At 43.1% G+C, this 16,177-nt stretch overlaps 1 protein-coding gene across 2 annotated transcripts; it reads left to right on the top strand.

Moving 5' to 3' along the window:
* The first annotated feature begins 1,955 nt into the window (after window positions 1-1,955).
* On the top strand, window positions 1,956-15,882 carry EI24 (EI24 autophagy associated transmembrane protein). Of its 2 annotated transcripts, XM_036861079.1 has the most exons (12): window positions 1,966-2,135; window positions 3,581-3,727; window positions 4,676-4,788; window positions 7,798-7,943; window positions 8,535-8,595; window positions 9,759-9,825; window positions 10,321-10,445; window positions 10,763-10,882; window positions 11,239-11,350; window positions 12,030-12,141; window positions 12,689-12,763; window positions 14,424-15,882. In XM_036861079.1, the coding sequence occupies exons 3-12, from the start codon at window positions 4,747-4,749 to the stop codon at window positions 14,584-14,586; spliced, it is 1,023 nt and encodes a 340-aa protein (XP_036716974.1). In that variant the 5' UTR covers window positions 1,966-2,135; window positions 3,581-3,727; window positions 4,676-4,746; the 3' UTR covers window positions 14,587-15,882. The 2 variants fall into 2 exon arrangements, with proteins under 2 accessions (XP_036716975.1, XP_036716974.1); XM_036861080.1 differs by lacking the exon at window positions 3,581-3,727 and having other exon boundaries at window positions 1,956-2,135.
* The last annotated feature ends 295 nt before the right edge of the window (window positions 15,883-16,177 follow it).

Raw genomic sequence — 16,177 nt, 5'->3', positions numbered from 1 at the left:
TGTCACCAATTCACTAAATCAAGGAACCATAGAGTTAGAAGGGAACTTCATATAGGTCCCATTTAGCAGCCTTGTGCTATAGAAACTAAGGCTCATAGCTAGACTGGAGATCAAGTTTTCTGAGTTTCATGCTCTGCCACACAGCTTCCTCACTTGTAAAATTAGGAAAATAATGCCCCTCCTAGTTGTTTCACAGATGGCATCTAATCTTCAATAAGTATGCAAAAGCTCTTTAATAATGCAAGGTATAATTATTATTGTTTTAAAAATCTGGATTTTATTATACGTGTTGGGATTTGTAAGATGTCTTTCCATCAAGCAAATTAGAGTAGACTCATATCTACTAAATTCTTCCTAAAACCACACTTTAAAAAAATTTATTTATTTATTTATTTTTGGCTGCATTGGGTTGCCGCGTGTAGGCTCTCTAGTTGTGGCAGGGTTCGTTGCCCTGTGGCATGTGAGATCTTAGTTCCCTGACCAGGGACCGAGCCTATGTACCCTGCAATGGAAGGCAGATTCTTAACAACTGGACCACCAGGGAAGTCCCCTAAATTCACACTTTTGAGAAACGATAGAGTTTAGAGGAATTGCTGCTATTGCAATTAATAATTACAATAATCAGTTTATCATTAAACCACTTAGTCTCTTTATAATAAGATATCTAAGCCTCAGCAAACTGCTTATTTTAATCAAAATTCCAAAAGAAATAAAAATCTTTTCTATGTAGTTCCTTATAATAAATAGTTGAAGATATCTACTCATATGGGGCAAAAAGGAAGTTTAGGAATGTCTCCTCTTTGTGATGATTTTAATCGTGGAGTAAATCAAGCAATAGATTTATAAGAAAAGGAAACGAGTGGGTATTCATAGATCTGGTCTCAGTGAAAATGAGATTATTGTCAAGGCTAAAATAAATAAGAAAGAAGTCCCCTCTCCAAAGGAGTTTACATATATAAATCCCAGGTTGGACCTTTTATTTCAGGGCTTCTGCTACTCTGAATGCTTATTTCTCTTCTCCCATCGTGTTAGTTTCGACTTCGTGACCCTCTTCCTGAAAGAGAAGGTAGTTTCCACAGGCTCAGAGTAGGGGACTCGTCTGTTCTGGAATGGGGCTGGAGGTTGGGCAGGGTAGAACAGGTCAACGACCCCACCCCCCAGCCCACTGAACTAACTGGAGGAGAGTCAGGAGGTCTGGGTAGTTGTTCTGCCACTGACCTTGAGTAAGTCAGTTGATACCTGGGCTCACACTATGTAAGGTTATACTAAAGAGCTTCCACTAGTAAAAATCTGATTTTGTAGGTGGCCTGAGCGAAGCAGCTCTAAGCACACCTAGAGGTGAAGGAAAATAGGAAGTGGAAAAAAGAGGAAAAAATGGGGAGTGAGAGATGTAAGAGGCTGGGAATAGGGGAGAAAAAGGTTATAGGTCAGGCTTGATGGTTCGATGCCAAGAAATTGCCGTCCCTGGGGTAGAGACGGACTGGTGGGGACAGAGATGAAAACAGTTTCATTTCTATTTACTTGATCGTTTTAATCTCAGCCAACACTTAGCTGTCAGAGAACACGCCTAATGCAGCCGAATTGCATGGCAGCTTGACCTATTCTTAGTCATTTTATTCTTAATCGTTAAGTGACCTTGATTTAAACCCATCATTGCTTAGTACCCTTTGGTTACTGAAGTCTCCAACCAAAGAGACCAAGATGACTTCTGCATTTTATTGTTCTGTTGTTAGGCTTCATAATAGAAAGACAAGCAACCCTGCAGAAGTAAATGGGAGAGAGCAAAGAACACAATACGGGATCAGGAAGTACGGCATCCCCGGAAGCGGCGCGGGTGGGCCCGGAGGACGGACTGCATTTCCCAGGCTCGGTCGCCACGCGGCCCCGCCCCCTCCGCCGCCGCGGCCCCGCCCCCTCCGCCCGGGCGGCTGGACTCGGCGCCCGCCTGACTTCCCAGCGGCCCCGTGCGGCCCGGGCATGCCCAGTGTGGGCGCAGCGGCCCCGGCCCTGGGAGCGCCAGGGCGGGAGCGGGTGGCCGGGCGCGGAGGGGTGCGGAGGGGCGTGGAGGAGCCGAGCGGGTCAGCGGTGGACCAGGGGCCGGGCCGGAGCCGGAGCCGCGGGGGCGAAGCTGCCGGGTAGGTGCAGTTATGCCGAGCCTGGCCCTGGCGCCGCGCAGCCTGCGCGCGCGGCAGGGGCCCCGGTGGCTGGGGCGGCGAGGGCGTGTGAGGGCAGCAGGGCCCGAGCGCGGGGTTGGGAGGTGCGGGCGGGGGCTGCGCGCGGGGACGCCTGGCGGGAAGGTGCTGCGGCGGCGGGGCAGGGCCGGGGCGCGGCCGGGGCGCGGGACGCAGCCCGGGCGCGGGACGCAGCCCGCAGTCGCGGGCGAGCCTCTGCCCAGGTGCGGCGCGGCTGTCTTTAGCTCCCCGCTTGATGGGAGGTGAGCGTGCCCCGCGCCTCGTGCACGGCTGTGGTTGCGGAGGGAGACCAGCTTCCAGTCGGGTTTGCCAAGGAGCTGGGGGGAAACGGGTCCGAAGGGACCTGTGGGCTCTGAGCATCCGGGGAGCCCGGTGGGATGTGAGGATGCTTACCTTTAGTGAAACTGGAGTGGGATGTGACAGCCTCCTGCTTTCCAGACTTGCGTTTCTGGGTTTAGTGACTTAGAAATGAAAGTACAGGACTGTGCCTCAGTAGATGCTTAATAAGTTCTCATGACTGTTTAGGAATTTAATAGCCAGCTGTATTTACAGGCTTACGAGACATTTTGTCCATGGGATGCTCGGGTTAAACAAAAATCCTCATCGCAAAGCTTGAGTACAAAGCCCCGACTGAGGGTTCAGACACCGGGGTTTTGAAGTTCGCTGTAGCCTTTCACGTGCTGTAATCTTGGGCAAGCCATTTAACTTCGGAGATTCAGTTCCTCCGTCTGTGAAATGCTGTGAACCAGATGCATCTCACTTACGTCCACTACAGTTGGAGGGTTCCCTCCGTGTTATACAGTCTCTGGTCTCAAATCGTGGCAGGTTGCTTTTCTCCATGCCTGAGCTTTTTGTCAAACCGGATAATATTTCTGGATATTCCGGATAATTCAAATAGGATCTGCGTATAAAATTGAAGTGACTTGTCCTTCACGGGCCACTATTGGTCAGTAGATAACCTGCCACTTGGTACTTGCAGAAGCCAGTTGTTAATGGCCATGGTTCAGGTAACACAGCTCCTCTCCTTGGATTAGGACCCACACGCTTCCAGCTGTGTCAGCACCTTGTGAGAAACCCAGACTAAGTAATCGGCTTCCTTAAACTCCCAGACTAGCTCATTCTGTAGTGGGATTATGTTTATGTAGAAGTTAAGTTTTTATTTTCATGTTACTGCACTTTGTACTCAAAACCTATGAAAAATTTTAACACCCTTAATTCATAGATGAGGAAGTAGATGGTTAAAAGTGAATCCGTGATAATCTTTAGAAACTAGTGTCTTATGTATCATCATTGAGCTTTAACTATTCACCTGTCACTGAGTATCCTATCACTCAGGTGTTTTTTGTTTGTTTTTAAGTGGGAGCATTAACAAAAGTTTCTTACCCTAGAAACTTCTCTACCTGAAGTGAGTGCATCTGTGTAGGATTTGACCCAAGGAGAAGATGGTACATGCAGTGTTGTGCAAGTTGCCTTCCCTCTGCTGTATTCCCTGCTCTTCCTGTTCTGGGTGGCAGTAGTCCAGTTGGGTCAATAAGGTACCGTTTGGTGAAGTGGTCATTAGGGAAAGTGTGCTTATGTTTTGAAATTCGAGGTGTATGGAAGCTGCCTGTGAAATTGTCATTATGGTCTATCTCTTAAATTAAGAATACCCTAGATTGGTTTAGTCAGGTTTGAGAGCTTTAGAATCCCAAGTCCTTAATTAAACTTTTGAAAATGGGTTTTCCATTCACCTTAGACATTACATGGGAGCGTAGTATTTTAAAAATACTTATACACGTGAACTTTCAAGTTATTAGTTTATGAAGCTAGATTTCTCATTCACCTAAGAAATAAATAAAATGGGAACGCTATAGAGTGTTAAAGAATATTTATACACGTGGACTTAACCTTTTTCTGGCCTAGTTTAAAATTCATTGTTTCCTGCATGCTTGTTAAAATTGTACATATATGTATACATTTAAAGTTGGAAAACAGGGAAGGCATATTTGGGGGTCTTGGTGGGAAATTTCACATCATACCTTGAACTTATCTGTGTGCTGGAGGGCCCTGTGTATGAAGTGCAGATTTAGTAATTTTTGTTAAAACTTTCATTTTGCTCCTGTATTTGTGTTCAAGTAACATCAAGCACAGCTATTGCTTAGGAGGATATTGAAGTGTAATTATCACCCATCTCATGATCTCAAATCTCAAAAGTACTTGGGACGTGTAGGAGGGGTAGTTAGGGACATCAAGGCCCAGAGAAGAGTTTACTAGTGCATGTAAAAGTGAAAGGGTGGTAAGTGATTTAAAAATTTATTGATTTCAGGTTTTGCAGTAGTTACAGGTATAACCTCACTTAGTTAACTGTGCTAGTATCTACCTAAGTGCTAGAATCTATTGCACTCCTATTAGAGAAGTATGTGGAAAACGTCATCATGTAGAAATGTACATGAAGTAACTTGAAGATAAATATTTTTCCCCGATTATGCTCCGTCTGTTTCCAGGTGCTTCATGATGAGACATCTGGGGACACTTCTCTCTCCTTTGCGTAGTTGATAGTTTGGGCGGTGAAGAGATGGCTGACAGTGTCAAAACCTTTCTGCAGGACCTTGCCAGGGTGAGTATGTCAAGTCATCTTTTGACCCTTTTGCTGCAGGAACTGACTAGAAAATCCTTTAGGTATTTTTGAAATTTTTATGATATTTGTTGGGTTCTTCACCTACAAGTTTTCATTCTGATCCACACTGCTCGAGGGAGGGGTATTATCCTGCATCTCGCAGAAACTTGGGAGAACTGTCTAGTGAGTGTCTGTAGTATTGAAACCCTGTTTAGCTTGGCCCCAGACCCTCTTTTTTTTTTTTTTTAAACTTTATCAATATATTTTTTTTTTTGGCCATGCCGCATGGCTTGTGGGATCTTAGTTCCCCGACCAGGGATTGAACCCCGGCCCTTGGCAGTGAGAGCGTGGAGTCCTAACCACTGCACCGCCAGGGAATTCCCTAAACTTTATTTTGGAATAATTTTAGAGTTGCAGGGCTGTACAGAGAACTCCCCTATATCCTTCACCAGGTTCTCCTAATCTTAACATCGTATGTAACCATGGTATATTGTTGAAGACCAAGCAATGAACATTGGTACAGTGCTATTACCTAAACTCCTTTGTCCGGATCTACACTATAGGACCCGTCTTATTCTCCCATTCTACAAGGCGGAGATGATGATGCTCTAGAAGAATGTCCCATAGAGATCTGTTTAGGATGTAGTCACCCACGTGATCAGTAGCATAACATTCCGTTACAGTGGCTGTCTGAGGTCTAATGCCCTAGTTGCAGCCCCTGTAGCTCTATTCCCGGGAGCAGGAGAGAGGCCAATTCTGACGGGGAGTGGGAGTGTTTAAAAGTTTATCACCTTTGAATCAAAGAGGGGGGAATTGAAGGAATATCTTAGAAGGGCCAAAGAGAATTCATGCAATGTGATCTTCTTTTAATACCTTACGTCCTTTTGCGCGATAAAATTTCAACCCTGGATCAGTTATACAATGTGAACTTTGTGTGTCTGTCTGCCCCACTAGACTGTAAGTATCTCAGAAGTGGGGATGCTGTCATCGTCCTAGCACATACTAGGCCCTAAGCCATTTAAACTTAACTATCTTAAAATTTAAAACTGTTTGTGGAAGATTTAGAGGTTAAAAAGCAAAATAAGATTAAACATTACTCACAGATAAAAGATCAGGTGCATGCTGCCAATTTATGCTCCTGTCAGCAGGTACTTCATAAACTTGTCCATTTCTCTGTATCCTGACAGTTTTCTCTAAAATTTGTTTTCGCTCATAACAGTAGGTGAAAATGCCATTCTTAAATCCAGGTTGGCCATTGCTTCCAGAATGCCTTTTTCTGCTGCTTTTTTTTTTTTTTTTTGTGGCTGCGTGGCATGTGGGACCTTAGTTCCCTGACCAGGGATTGAACCCGCGCCCCCTGCATTGGAAGTGGGGAGTCTTAACCGCTGGACCACCAGGGAAGTCCCCTTTTTTCTGCTTCTTGATGAAGTTGAATACCCTAGTCCTTCCCACTCTACTTTGGACATAAATCTGTTGTGGTACTTACTAAACTATAAATTTTTATTTATTTTTTTCTTTTGGTTTACTTGTGTACTTTTCCTGCTGAGTTATAAGTTTCCTGAGCATTTCCATATGTTGTCTGGCTCATTGAAGATGCTCAGTATGGGAGTGGGTGGATGAATGAGTGCAGTCCTTTGAACTGGGTAATAGGTAGTTCTGATGTTTGTAGTAATAACAGTAATCTTTCTGCCACTGGGGCTCTTCCAGTCATTGGCAAGTGCCTCCATCAATGACTTATAGACTTAACAACCTTCTCCCTCAGCATACACTGTTGAAAAACATTCTCCTCCAGCTACACTACAATGTTGTTTCTGTCTTATGTGGCGTGCTCTTATCCTACAGCTTTTCACACTTTTACAGTGATTATTTCTTTGTGTCTTCCATTAGCCTTGGTCCAGCCCTGGTCCTTTCTTGAGACCAGTGTTTAGTCTACCCTAGTATTGCTAGTTTAGTACAGGATGTAGATCGTACTTGTAGACATTAGATTGATACTGGAAGAGTATAGAGGAGGGCAATAACTTGGCTTTATAGTGTCGGTAAGTGTTAGAGGGAGTAGAAAACCACTATTTTGCAACCATGTTATTCAAGATTGGTTTAGGCAAGAATTGTTAATTGATGCTAAATCTAGGGGAGAGGACTTGATGAGCAGGATATTTGCCTGGTCTCAGAAATGTCTGCCCACAGATTACTTATTAGTTGCAAGGAGAAAAATTTGCAACCATACAATGGAGCTGGATAACACCTTGACTGAATATGTAAAATTGACATCACCAGCAAGGTGAGACAGATATCACATGCCTCTGGATGTAATACCTGGAAGGGCACACCATCACTTATGTGATATTCCTGCCAAAAATATGTAACCTGGGACCTAATCATGAGGACACAAACCTAAATTGAGGGCATCCCGTAAAATAACTGACCTGTATACTTCATAAAGGAAGACATGCTAAGGAGCTGTTCCTAATTAAAGGAGACTGAAGAGATATGAGAGCTAAATGCAACATGTGATTCTGAACTGATGTCTGATGCTTGAGGGGTAAAAATGCTATAGAGGGCATTACTGGGACAAATGGGGAAATTGGAATATGGACTGTAGATTAAACTATTTCAATATTTAATTTCTTTAATAGGTAACTATCTTGTTATATTAAAGAATATTGTTCATAGGAAATTTACACTGAACAATTAAAAGTAAAGAGACATGACACAGCAACCTACTCAAATGATCTAAAAAAATGTGTATATATATATAAACAAGAATAAATAACAATGTGGCAAAATAGCTGGTGAATCCCGAGAAAGGGTATTAGGGAGTTCTCTGTTCTTGTAGCTCTTCTGTAAATTGGGAATTATTTCAAAATAGAAAAATATCAAGGGTCCCCTAAGCTTTGTAGCAAACTAAGTACCATGATTTCCACTGTTATTTCATCACTTTACTGTATGTAACTTTGGAAAGTCTTCTGATCCAAAATCTTCCCTCTTTAAAAATAATACTCTTGTGTATAGGGAATCAAAGACTCCATCTGGGGAATTTGTACCATCTCAAAGCTAGATGCTCGAATTCAACAAAAGAGAGAGGAGCAGCGTCGAAGAAGGGCAAGCAGTGTCCTGGCTCAGAGGAGAGCCCAGAGTATAGAGAGGAAGCAGGAGAGGTAAGGAGTGGAGGCTGATGTCAGAAAACATCTGAATTCCCTTCTGTGGGCACTTTAGGAAGTGACTAAACTTAGTATAGAATTCAGACACTACATAGTGACTTGGAGTTTCAATACCCCATTATTTGTCTTTTGTACTTTCTCCCCCAAAAAAGTTACAGGTGATTTCCCCCCACTCCCCTCACATTGAATTAAACTGGTGTCTAGCAGTAATCCTTGTTCAAAATGTCGGGGTGTTTAAAAGAAATCAGGATGGTGAATAGAGAACCATAAAAAAATTACTTGGATTGGTGGATACTTCCTAGGAGCGCCTGTGTGGATTTTGATAGAAGAACCTCAGACATCCTCTTCTAGTCTCCAGTCTTGGATTTTAGAAAATATAGTTTTTTGTGTGTTTGTTTTTTTAAGAAAAACTGCTTCTCTTGAAATATTTTTAGCCTTTTCTTATTGACATTAGGAGAGAACATTGGGAGAACAGTAGGTGCTGGAAAAATAATATGCCAACAAAAGATATAAAAAGGAGAGCTACTGAATGACACTATGGAAATAGCCTGTATGCCTTTTAAGCTAAATACATGTGGTCTTTTCCAGTGAACCACGTATTGTTAGTAGAATTTTTCAGTGCTGCGCTTGGAATGGTGGAGTATTCTGGGTAAGTTCTTTTTCGTCAAATTCCAGGTGCCTTATAATTTTTTTTTTTTTTAATTAATTAATTTATTTATCTTTGGTTGTGTTGGGTCTTCGTTTCTGTGCGAGGGCTTTCTCTAGTTGTGGCAAGCGGGGGCCACTCTTCATCGCGGTGCGCGGGCCTCTCACTATTGCGGCCTCTCTTGTTGCGGAGCACAGGCTCCAGACGCACAGGCTCAGTTGTTGTGGCTCACGGGCCCAGCTGCTCCGCGGCATGTGGGATCTTCCCAGACCAGGGCTCGAACCCGTGTCCCCTGCATTAGCAGGCAGATTCTCAACCACTGTGCCACCAGGGAAGCCCTATAAGCATCTTTATTCAGATTATTTTGGTGTTCATGGTTCTCAACCGTCTTCTTGAAATTGAGACAGGTAGCTTTCCCCTGCTAATACGTGCTTAAGGCCATCACTCAGGATTCTGTGCACCTTCACTCGTTTTATTCCCACTCAGAGAAAACTTGTATGTAAATATCAGGAATAGGTAGCCCTGAATATACACTTTTTTCTTAAATGACTTAGTCACAAGTTTTAATGTTAATAGGTAACAATTTCTTGTGACATTGTCTGGACATTTTGGTTAAGAGCAACTATGGGGGCTCAGAGGGGAAAGACAGATGGATATGGGCAAGGTTCTCCCTTTGTCTGGTCATAGCAATGTCCTCGAATTGATTACTATTGAAACTCATACCAGAAGGTTGCCTACAGCTGACTGAGAACCAACACAGGCTTAAGTGAAATTTGAGTACTTTGAAGAACAAATAGTTAAGTATTTTCTTGGACTTGAAATTCAGTATAATTCAACTTGTTAATCTAAACATTTCACAGATGTTTTTAGGTGTTAGCTTTAATTAATAAAATATGACTGTGTACTTAGTATATGCCTGTAGTTTGGCGTGACTACTAATTGAAATGTTCTAGTCCCCCAGAAGTTTTACTGTTTTCATAGGCAGTGTCAGGTTTGTACTCCTCAGCTGGAGAACTGGGAAATAGAACTAAGTCCAATTTTGGTACCACTTCAGGGCTCCTGATTTGTAAAAGGCACTTCCATCTGGAAAATAATTACACTGAAACTTGGAACTCCTGTTTTAAAGAAGGGCTTTTAATGTTTACCTTATTTCTTCTCTCCTTTAGTTCAGTCTCCTTTTGTTTTATCGAGTGTTTATTCCCGTGCTTCAGTCAGTAACGGCTCAAATTATTGGTAAGTATGTCCATTGCCAAGGTGAGAGGTGTTTCCCTGTGTCTCCCTCAGTCTATTGAACGCTTCCTCTGTACCCGCAGCTTTAGATGTTTTTAACTCAAATCTCTCAACAACCCTTTGGGTATTGTTACAGATAGCATTTTATAGATGAGGAAATGGAAATTGGTTACCAAGGTTAAACCATTAGTAAGTGGCATAGCTGGAATTTGAACCAGGGTGGTTTCCTGCATACAGTGTACTGCTGGTCACTGACATATCAGTCACCACCCGGTAAGCAGGTTTGTCTCAAGGTAAGCAGCACATCTCCGTGGCTACTCTGAATTGGAGTTGTGGCCAGAATTTGGTGTGTCTATGAAGAATAAGACTCTCTGAAATAGGTGCAGTGATGTGCTGGCAGGAAACAAAGATGTATGTGCATGGAGTAGGGGTTGCATATTTGGTCTTCTGGTTTTCCATTTCTCCATTTAAACTAATAAGCCTTTCCGCCTTTCTTAGGTGATCCGTCACTACATGGGGATGTTTGGTCGTGGCTCGAGTTTTTCCTCACGTCAATTTTCAGTGCTCTTTGGGTGCTCCCCCTGTTTGTGCTTAGCAAAGTTGTGAATGCAATTTGGTTTCAGGTAGGTCCAGGGCAGAATGGAGTCTGGGTTTTATGGCATAATGGATCGCCAGGTGGCAGGTTTCAGCCTGCGAAGTTAGTGGCCATGTAGGGAGCGATGTCACAGCCTTAACTTTTCTTGGTCAAGCAGCCAGTGGGTGATCTCTGTGCTCTTGTAAAATGGAATTATCCTCTCAGGTCTCCAGAGCATCTCATGGCCACATGTCCAGGGGCTTTTCTTCCCTGGCAGGTCTCATGGCAGATCAGTGGCCTTAGCTTTGGGGATGGATATTGAGGCCATTTAATTCATGTTTTGGTGAGCTCCTTTCTCTCTTACAGGATATAGCTGACCTGGCCTTCGAGGTATCAGGGAGGAAGCCTCACCCATTCCCTAGTGTCAGCAAAATAATTGCTGACATGCTCTTCAACCTTTTGCTGCAGGCTCTTTTCCTCCTCCAGGTGAGACTGGCCTTCTGGGTGCATGGAGCCCATTAAGAAAAGAAGATTCATTAGAGGGAGCTTCACAAAGACAGGGTGTCACATTTATACTCAGCAGCTATGTTTATGGGAGGCAATGATCTGTAAATCATTTTTTCACAGAAACAACTAGAGACTTAAAATCATAAAATGGTAAAGAAACATGAATTTGCCTGCTCCTCCCTGCCACCCTGAGCATTCTTCACTCTCCTGCTATTTAGAAACTTGAGAAGCAACCATCAGGCTATCTAGGTAGAGAGTGATGACTCAGAGTGGCAGGTGAACAGTGTCAGGTCTCTGAAGCTTTGGAATTAAGATTCTCCGTACTTGTTCTTCAGGGGATGTTTGTGAGTCTCTTTCCCATCCATCTTGTTGGTCAGCTGGTTAGTCTCCTGCATATGTCTCTTCTCTACTCACTATACTGCTTCGAATATCGTTGGTTCAATAAAGGTAAGCCTGTCTAAAGAAACTCAGAACTTGGAGGCCCAATTTGGAAATGGTGCTGCTAAGTAGACTTCTTAAATTCTTCAGTACTTAGGCCCTTGGCAAACCGTCTTTGGAATGAAGCAGCCTTTTTGGCAAGAGGGGACTTGCATGTGGCTTGGGGGGTTAACCCTTCGTTGCTGGGGAACGTAGCAGTGTGGCATCATCCTTACGGAGCTTAGTGTCACGTAGCTCTGACAGAGCCGTAAGATGGCATAAATGAGCACGAGTTACTTTCAATTAGAGAAATTAATTTGATGTTGGTGCATACAGATTATTTTGGGGGGATATTTTGAAAGTCCTTGGCATATTTGGGTGTGGTTGGTTGAAAGGGGTTAATTGATTCCTAGAGGATAGCTGCCTTTTTTTGATGCTTGCTTTGTTCAAGACTAATACTGACAAAGGATTCTGGTGTTGTAATTCAGAATTCACTTAGCCTACCAGCTATGAAATTGTGATTGTTCAATTGTAAAAGCTTCGCATAGAAGCTTTATCAGATTTGGACAATTCTAATTTATATGCTTTAGTTGTATTCTAAATGGCAGATCGGTACCTACAACTCAAACCTCAAATAAATTGTCTACCATATTTAGTCATTTGACTGAAAGGAAATATGCAGCCTAATTGTATTGGCTCCTTGTTTTAGGAATTGAAATGCACCAGCGATTGTCAAACATAGAAAGGAATTGGCCTTACTACTTTGGATTTGGTCTGCCCTTGGCTTTCCTCACAGCAATGCAGTCCTCCTACATAGTCAGGTAATTTGACTGTAGGGACTTGAAGGGGACTGGTTAAAATACTCAGTGTAGGGGGCCCCTTCTGTATGCCTGGTTCTGTGCTAGGCATTCTGCATTCTTATTTGGCCATCAGGAGGTCTGTAGGATTTTTTCTCCCTGACAGATAGTCATAGACATTTGTCAGTTAGCATTTTTTTTTTTTTTTTTTTTTTGCCCCGTTTTGTGGCATGCTTAGTTCCCCAACCAGGGATCGAACCCATGCCCCCAGCAGTGGAAGCACGGAGTCCTAACCACTGGACCGCCAGGGAATTCTCAGCATTAAAATATAGTCTGCATGATCATATATGCCATATTCTTCTGTTTTGCTTCCTGGAACAATGTTAAACATAGCCAGCGCTTAGAAAAATCCTTTTTTTTTTTTTTAAAAGATGTGTTTGATACATTAAGGGTCCATCAAGCCATGATATTTAGCACTGGAGGCAAAGAACTTTGGGCTTCTAATATCTTCAAAGTCATGGCTGTTTTGAAGGTGACTAATTATTTCCTTTCTTTTTTTTTTTTTAAACAGTGGCTGCCTATTCTCTATTCTCTTTCCTTTATTCATTATCAGCGCCAATGAAGCAAAGACCCCTGGCAAAGCATAGTAAGTATTAGCCAGTATTAGCTAAAATGTGTTAAGTTTTTTTGGTCTAAAGTGTTGGGGCCATAACACTGCAATTATGTGAATGAGACATTTTTGTTAAGGTTTTTTAAAAATAACCTTACATTGCAGGAAACTATTAATATACAGTTCAATGAGAGAAACACTTCTGGGATGTATCCCCAGATTTTCCCCATGCATATGTGCAGATATGTGTTTCAGAAATTGCTGCTATTATACATATTCTTAAAATGTAACAGTTCACCGAATAAGGCACTTATTACCTGTAGTTGAGCTCATTTTGTAAGAATGGCCAACTTTATAAAAATAGTGGGCCATGTGTTCTGGCTACAGGAGTTTATTGATAATGACAGTAAAACAAAGTATTTTTAAATGAATCTTTAGTAACACTAGCACTCTGAAAGTTTTATCACTTCAGAGAAAAGCCCAATCTTTTGATCAATTTTGGTTAAGTCAGTGAGGATACACTTATTAGAAATTTCCAATCTGCTTTGGGTTCTTGCATGCTCTTGCTATCCAGTAAATGCTAAGTGTGTATCTTTTTTTTTTTTTTTATAGAATTTTATAGTTAGCAGAGGACTTTGAAAACCTTATTTTTTTTTTTTAAAGGTTTGCATTTTTTTTTTTTAATTTATTTATTTATGGCTGCGTTGGGTCTTCGTTTCTGTGTGAGGGCTTTCTCTAGCTGCGGCAAGCGGGGGCCACTCCTCATTGCGGTGCGTGGGCCTCTCACTATCGCGGCCCCTCTTGTTGCGGAGCACAGGCTCCAGACGCGCAGGCTCAGCAATTATGGCTCACGGGCCCAGTTGCTCCGCGGCACGTGGGATCCTCCCAGACCAGGGCTCAAACCCGTGTCCCCTGCATTGGCAGGCAGACTCTCAACCACTGCGCCACCAGGGAAGCCCCTAAGTGTGTATCTTAACGTAACTAACTTTCTCTTGAAGCTCTCCTGAAAATGAAATACACATAGCATACGATATCTTCAGACATAGCTTGAAGTTTGTACCCTAGAAAGGTACTTCTTGAGTCAGAATTAATCTAAAACAGAACTTTATTTCCTCTAAGCCCCGATACTGCAAATGGTGATACTACTGCACTCCTGACAGGACCCAGTGCATTCTTTAGTTGCTGCCTGTCTAATCTGTGTATCTAACCTCTGTATGTGCTTGATCAAATTTCTGGTGTCTTGTTTTCCCCTGTATCATTTTATTTTATTTTATTTTTTTTTTTTTAAAGTATTTATTTATTTTTTATGGCTGTGTTGGGTCTTCGTTTCTGTGCAAGGGCTTTCTCTAGTTGTGGCAAGTGGGGGCCACTCCTCATCGCGGTGCGCGGGCCTCTCACTATCGCGGCCTCTCTTGTTGCTATCGCGGCCTCTCTTGTTGCGGAGCACAGGCTCCAGACGCACAGGCTCAGTAATTGTGGCTCACGGGCCCAGTTGCTCCACGGCATGTGGGATCTTCCCAGACCAGGGCTCGAACCCGTGTCCCCTGCATTGGCAGGCAGACCCTCAACAACTGCGCCACCAGGGAAGCCCCCCTGTATCATTTTAAATTGAAAGTAGTCAAGTAAGTTGTCAAATAATTAAAACAATTTTGCTCACCTGGGGGGTCTAACAGGTTGGGTCTCTTTTGCCTTTTAGCCTTTTCCAGTTGCGCCTCTTCTCCTTGGTGGTTTTCTTAAGCAACAGACTCTTCCACAAGACGGTCTACCTGCAGTCTGCCCTGAGTAGTTCAACTTCTGCGGAGAAGTTCCCCTCACCACACCCATCTCCTGCCAAACTGAAGGCTGCTGAGGGCCACTGAGTCGCCTGCCACCCAGAGGGGATGGTGGGATTGGAAGGATGCCGCATCAGCTCTTTTTCTCGTTCACCTCCCCGACCGGGGAAGGCAGGACCCACCCTGCCAAGGGCCCTGTGCATATTCCCTTCTCTCTGAGGAATCGGGATTTTTGTCTCTGGTGCACGTAAGGCAGAATCGTCCTGACACCAGTATGGATTTTAAACACCGGTGAGTCTGAAAGGACCACAGGTTTTTCTGCAGCTCTTTTCTAGCATCTGCCAGCCCCCGTGCCTGGACTGATTTGAATACTTTTTCTCCCTGTGCCATTTATCCTCCCACCTCCCCTTCCCGCCTTCCACCATCCTTGGATGAATGGATTTTTGTAATTCTAGTTGTTGTATTTTGTGGACCTGTTGTTTTGGTTTTTCTGTGAAGCACATATATTGGACGTGGGAAGTAAAGGAGACTCTGCTGCTCCTGGTCACTCCCGTTATAGCCATCACTGTCTTGTTTCTTGTAACTCAGGCTAGATTTGGTCTCTTGCTCCACTGCAAAAAAAACAAGCCTGAAGAGATGGGACAGGAGGAAAGACCTCACAGCCAGATCTGTTGGGTTTTGAGGAGTGGTTTTCTTTCTTCCCCTTGAAGGGGAAAAAGCTTTTTTCACTGGTACATTTAAAGCTCCCCCAGCTATAGGGAGGTACCAATTTTGGACAAGTGCCACTGCAACACAGAATGCTCAGAGAACCTGAACTTTTAAACTCTGGAGGTCTGAACTTTACTGTTGGCCACTGCTGGGTCTGTCTGGTATTTCAAAGGAATATTGGGTGCTGCAAATAGGAACTGAAGGGGTAAACTTATTAAACCCATTAAACCTGTGATTGGTTGCTGTTTTCCTGTCATTTTAAAGAGACTAAATATGGAGGGAGGGGCAGGTGTCAAAGCACTTGCACAGTTTTAAGACATCACAAACGTGAGCTTGTTTCCCACAAATGTGCAACGGTTGAAATTTACAAGTCGTCACTTCAAGAAACATATTCATGGAACCCAGGACTTTGTCTTGGATAATTTGGAAGATCAGTTCTGAAAAATGTTCCCTGAAGAAGTTTGGGTTATGTGATTATAATCATGTTAACATCTTGTGAAAGAATTAGGGATTGAGTTGTTTTAAAGTCTATGTGTACTCATGAAGGAAGAGAGGGCCTTCTAGACTTCAAGAATTGAACATTCTCATTCGGGAAAAGATTAGACATTTGGTTAACAGAAACCTTTACTATGTACAGGACAAAATAAGGATTTAAAAATCGTTGCCAGCAGATGTGAACCAAGTTTGAATACAGAAGGTTTTAAAATAGTGGGTATTTTGGAAGTAGGTGTTTTCAGCTCGTGAACAAAAAATTGTAAAAGACAGTTTAAGATTTATTTTCAATATCCCTCTGTGACAGACATCTCTGATCATTTGACAGTAGTATTGCAGAGAACTACTTTCAGGTTGCCGAGGGGGTGGTTGAAGAAGACCTCAGTATTTCGTCAGCTTGCAACTGATCAGCGACTGCCTTACTTAAGATTAGTTGTTGTAGTTTTTAAAATGAGATTAAAATGGCCACATCTTTGCT

This window comes from Balaenoptera musculus, chromosome 8, assembly GCF_009873245.2.
Source record: "Balaenoptera musculus isolate JJ_BM4_2016_0621 chromosome 8, mBalMus1.pri.v3, whole genome shotgun sequence".
Taxonomy (NCBI): Eukaryota; Metazoa; Chordata; class Mammalia; order Artiodactyla; family Balaenopteridae; genus Balaenoptera; species Balaenoptera musculus.
This window is presented reverse-complemented; position numbering and strand designations above follow the sequence as displayed.

Bases quoted from the DNA above. Each gene is read 5' to 3' on its own strand.
- EI24 (XM_036861080.1), top strand. From the start codon at position 4,747: ATGGCTGACAGTGTCAAAACCTTTCTGCAGGACCTTGCCAGG. The intron at 7,944-8,534 runs GTAAGGAGTGGA...GGTCTTTTCCAG, and splicing joins ATAGAGAGGAAGCAGGAGAG to TGAACCACGTATTGTTAGTA. The intron at 11,351-12,029 runs GTAAGCCTGTCT...TCCTTGTTTTAG, and splicing joins ATATCGTTGGTTCAATAAAG to GAATTGAAATGCACCAGCGA.